The sequence below is a fragment of the Mus caroli genome, chromosome 19, assembly GCF_900094665.2.
Source record: "Mus caroli chromosome 19, CAROLI_EIJ_v1.1, whole genome shotgun sequence".
In the NCBI taxonomy this organism is placed as follows: domain Eukaryota; kingdom Metazoa; phylum Chordata; class Mammalia; order Rodentia; family Muridae; genus Mus; species Mus caroli.
In genome coordinates, this window is record NC_034588.1 from 14,798,275 (window position 1) to 14,800,848 (window position 2,574).

At 44.0% G+C, this 2,574-nt stretch overlaps 1 protein-coding gene across 3 annotated transcripts in view; it reads right to left on the reverse strand.

Annotated features, from left to right (window-relative positions):
• Nucleotides 1-2,574, reverse strand: part of Pcsk5 (proprotein convertase subtilisin/kexin type 5) — a 412,773-nt gene that overhangs the window by 1,872 nt on the left and 408,327 nt on the right. For all 3 annotated transcript variants that reach the window (XM_021151578.2, XM_021151579.2, XM_029472674.1), the window contains one exon: nt 1,679-1,865. In XM_021151578.2, the coding sequence (XP_021007237.1) occupies nt 1,679-1,865 (187 nt within the window). The remainder of the gene's footprint in view (nt 1-1,678; nt 1,866-2,574) is intronic.

A 2,574-nucleotide genomic window follows, 5' to 3' on the forward strand; every position in this document is an offset into this window, starting at 1 on the left:
AAAAAAAAAAAAAAAAAGTATGAGGAAAAGCTATCTGCCCAGTTGGTTGTAGAAATTTTAATACACAGTAGACGCTTCCTCTCCTCTCTCCCTTCATTCCCCACTTTCTCTCACATTCTCTACCCCTCCATGGGAACCTTGAAACCACTCCTGCAACTAAGTAACCCCAGTGACTGACACCCTCTGCCTGTCCCACCAATGGTGTTTAATGGGGTTCCTATTTTATGCTAACAGGATCTTGCCCATCAAGCAAAAATGTTTCCTCTAAACTAGCAGTATTATCATTATTGTATTTATCGTTATCTATGTCATCACTTGTTCCCTGGAGGAAATATGATCATACTAGAGGGACAGATAAGTGATCTATCTGCCTGTGGCACGTGGTTCCTGAGACAGGGGACTCTATACTGGACCTTTGGAGGGTGCTGAATGCACTCGTAGCTTACTATCCTTGGGATTAGGTCTCAGTTTTAATATACACGGATGAGGTTGGAAGATAATTGGAGGCTTGGAATTGGTAAAGTTGTTTCATTTATTCTTAGCTTTCTGTGATATCTTATTTCTAAAATGCTTCAAATCTCCATCGAAATGGCTAGATTTGAGCTAGAGTAGAGTTTCAGGAGAGAGAGAGAGATTCAGGAGAATCAAGATAACCAATTCCTTCCTCCCTTTCCCTTAGGAGCAAAGATAAAAAAAAGAAACAAAATACTTTTATGAAGATCAAATTCTAGACTTCATTAAGATGGGGGCAGCATAATTGTAGAAAGAATGTGAGGCTTTGTGGCTTTGTAGTCTAGTAGGCCAATGTTCAAATTCCAGTTGAGCAACTGCGGTGTGCATGTGTATATGTGATTTTTCTTAAAATATGAAGTCTAGTCTCAAAAAATTGAGATAGCCCCAGATGGTCTCTCAAACTTTCAATTTAGCTAAGAATGGTCCTGAACTCTTGATCTTCCTGCTTCTACCTCCTAAGTGTTTAGATTATACACATGTACCATTAAGCCTGGTTAGAGCCTCCTACCTATTACTGTGGACTTGAGCAGGATAATCCAACCTTTGGGCCTCTGTCTCTTTGTTGCTTAAATAGGGTCTGTTTGATTAAGGTTTGAACCTCGGATATCTCCCCCAAAGACTTGGGGCCTTGGTTGCTAGTTGATGAACTTATGGAGAGTGGCAGATGCTGGGGATTCGACCTACTCAGTAGATGAATCTATTGACAGATACCTAATATGATGGCATTACTTAGAGGTGGTGAAAAATGGGTTCCAGTCGGAGGACATAGGTTACTGGGACACGTCCCAGGAGGATGTGTTTTCTCAAACTTCTGTGCTTCCTGACTGCCACACGGTGAGCTGTGACGCTCTACCACATGCTTTCCGCCAGGAGACTGAGGCTCACCGTTGCCTAGAAACGACAGAGCTAAGGACCATGAACTTAAACATCTCTGACACCATGAGCCAAAATAAACCCTCCTTTAAATAGTTCTTCTCAGGTATCTGACACAGAGGTGAAAACAAACACAATTTGTGAACCAAGAGGTTCCACGTAGGCAGACGCACAATGTAGGTAGGCTCACAGCAGACGCTTTGTGAACTATTCATACGTCTTCCACTCAGGAGCCATCAGCTTTCTGAGGAGGCTGTGCCATTTTCCCGCAGGCCGTCCCACCTGCCCTCACCTGTGGAACTCTGGCAATCGCAGCAGTCCTGGGATCTGTGTGGGTGGGAGGCATTGCAGCAATGGAGGCAGCGGTTGTCGTCCATGTCCAGCAGCAGGCCAGCTGAGCACCCGGTGCAGTTCTTGCTGCCTGGACCCTTGCATTCCATGCAGCTCTCGTGGCATTTTTTACAGTTAAAGTTTTCTCCCTGTTAAGAACAGGAAAGAGGTGGATTTTGAGGGCCGAGGTATTAAGTAGGTGCTGGAGTTCTCCAATGGCTGTTTTCTCTTGTCCCTCTGAGTAGGGAAGAAAGTGGTGGTGGTGAGGCGGTGTGAGTGTTCTAGTCCATTTTATTTGTGCCGGGTAAAAGACCAAACCAAAGTGTACAATTGGGGGAAACCTTAGTTGGACCCTGACCTCTGAGACACTCTAGGAATAGTAGTCGGAGAATGCCAGGCTTCGGGAGGGCTTTGTTACAATGTAACAAACTCAAAGGCAGCCAGGTCAAGGACCAGTTGTGTCTAACTTTGCTACACACTTTTGCTTCTAGGCATTTTCATATAATTGCACTTTGCAAAAGCAGTATTCCAGTCAGTTACTAATTCCTTCTCAGATCCAGAGCTCTTACCGCCGAGGTCACTACTCCCACTTGGCAACCTCAGGAGCAGAGGAGAAAGGCAGTGGTCCCCTTCTTGGTCTTTTCTAATGTGATGCAATTCCCAGTGCTTTGTATTTGTCAACATCTAGATGGCACATCGGTTTCCTTTTTTTTTTTTAAATTTTCTGTCTATGTGAAGTTTCTTCTTCTTGTTGTTGGTCTATCTATGTATCTATGTATCTACATCTAACAATCATCTATCTATCTATCTATTCTCTCTCTCTCTCTCTCTCTCTCTCTCTCTCTCTCTCTCTCTCTC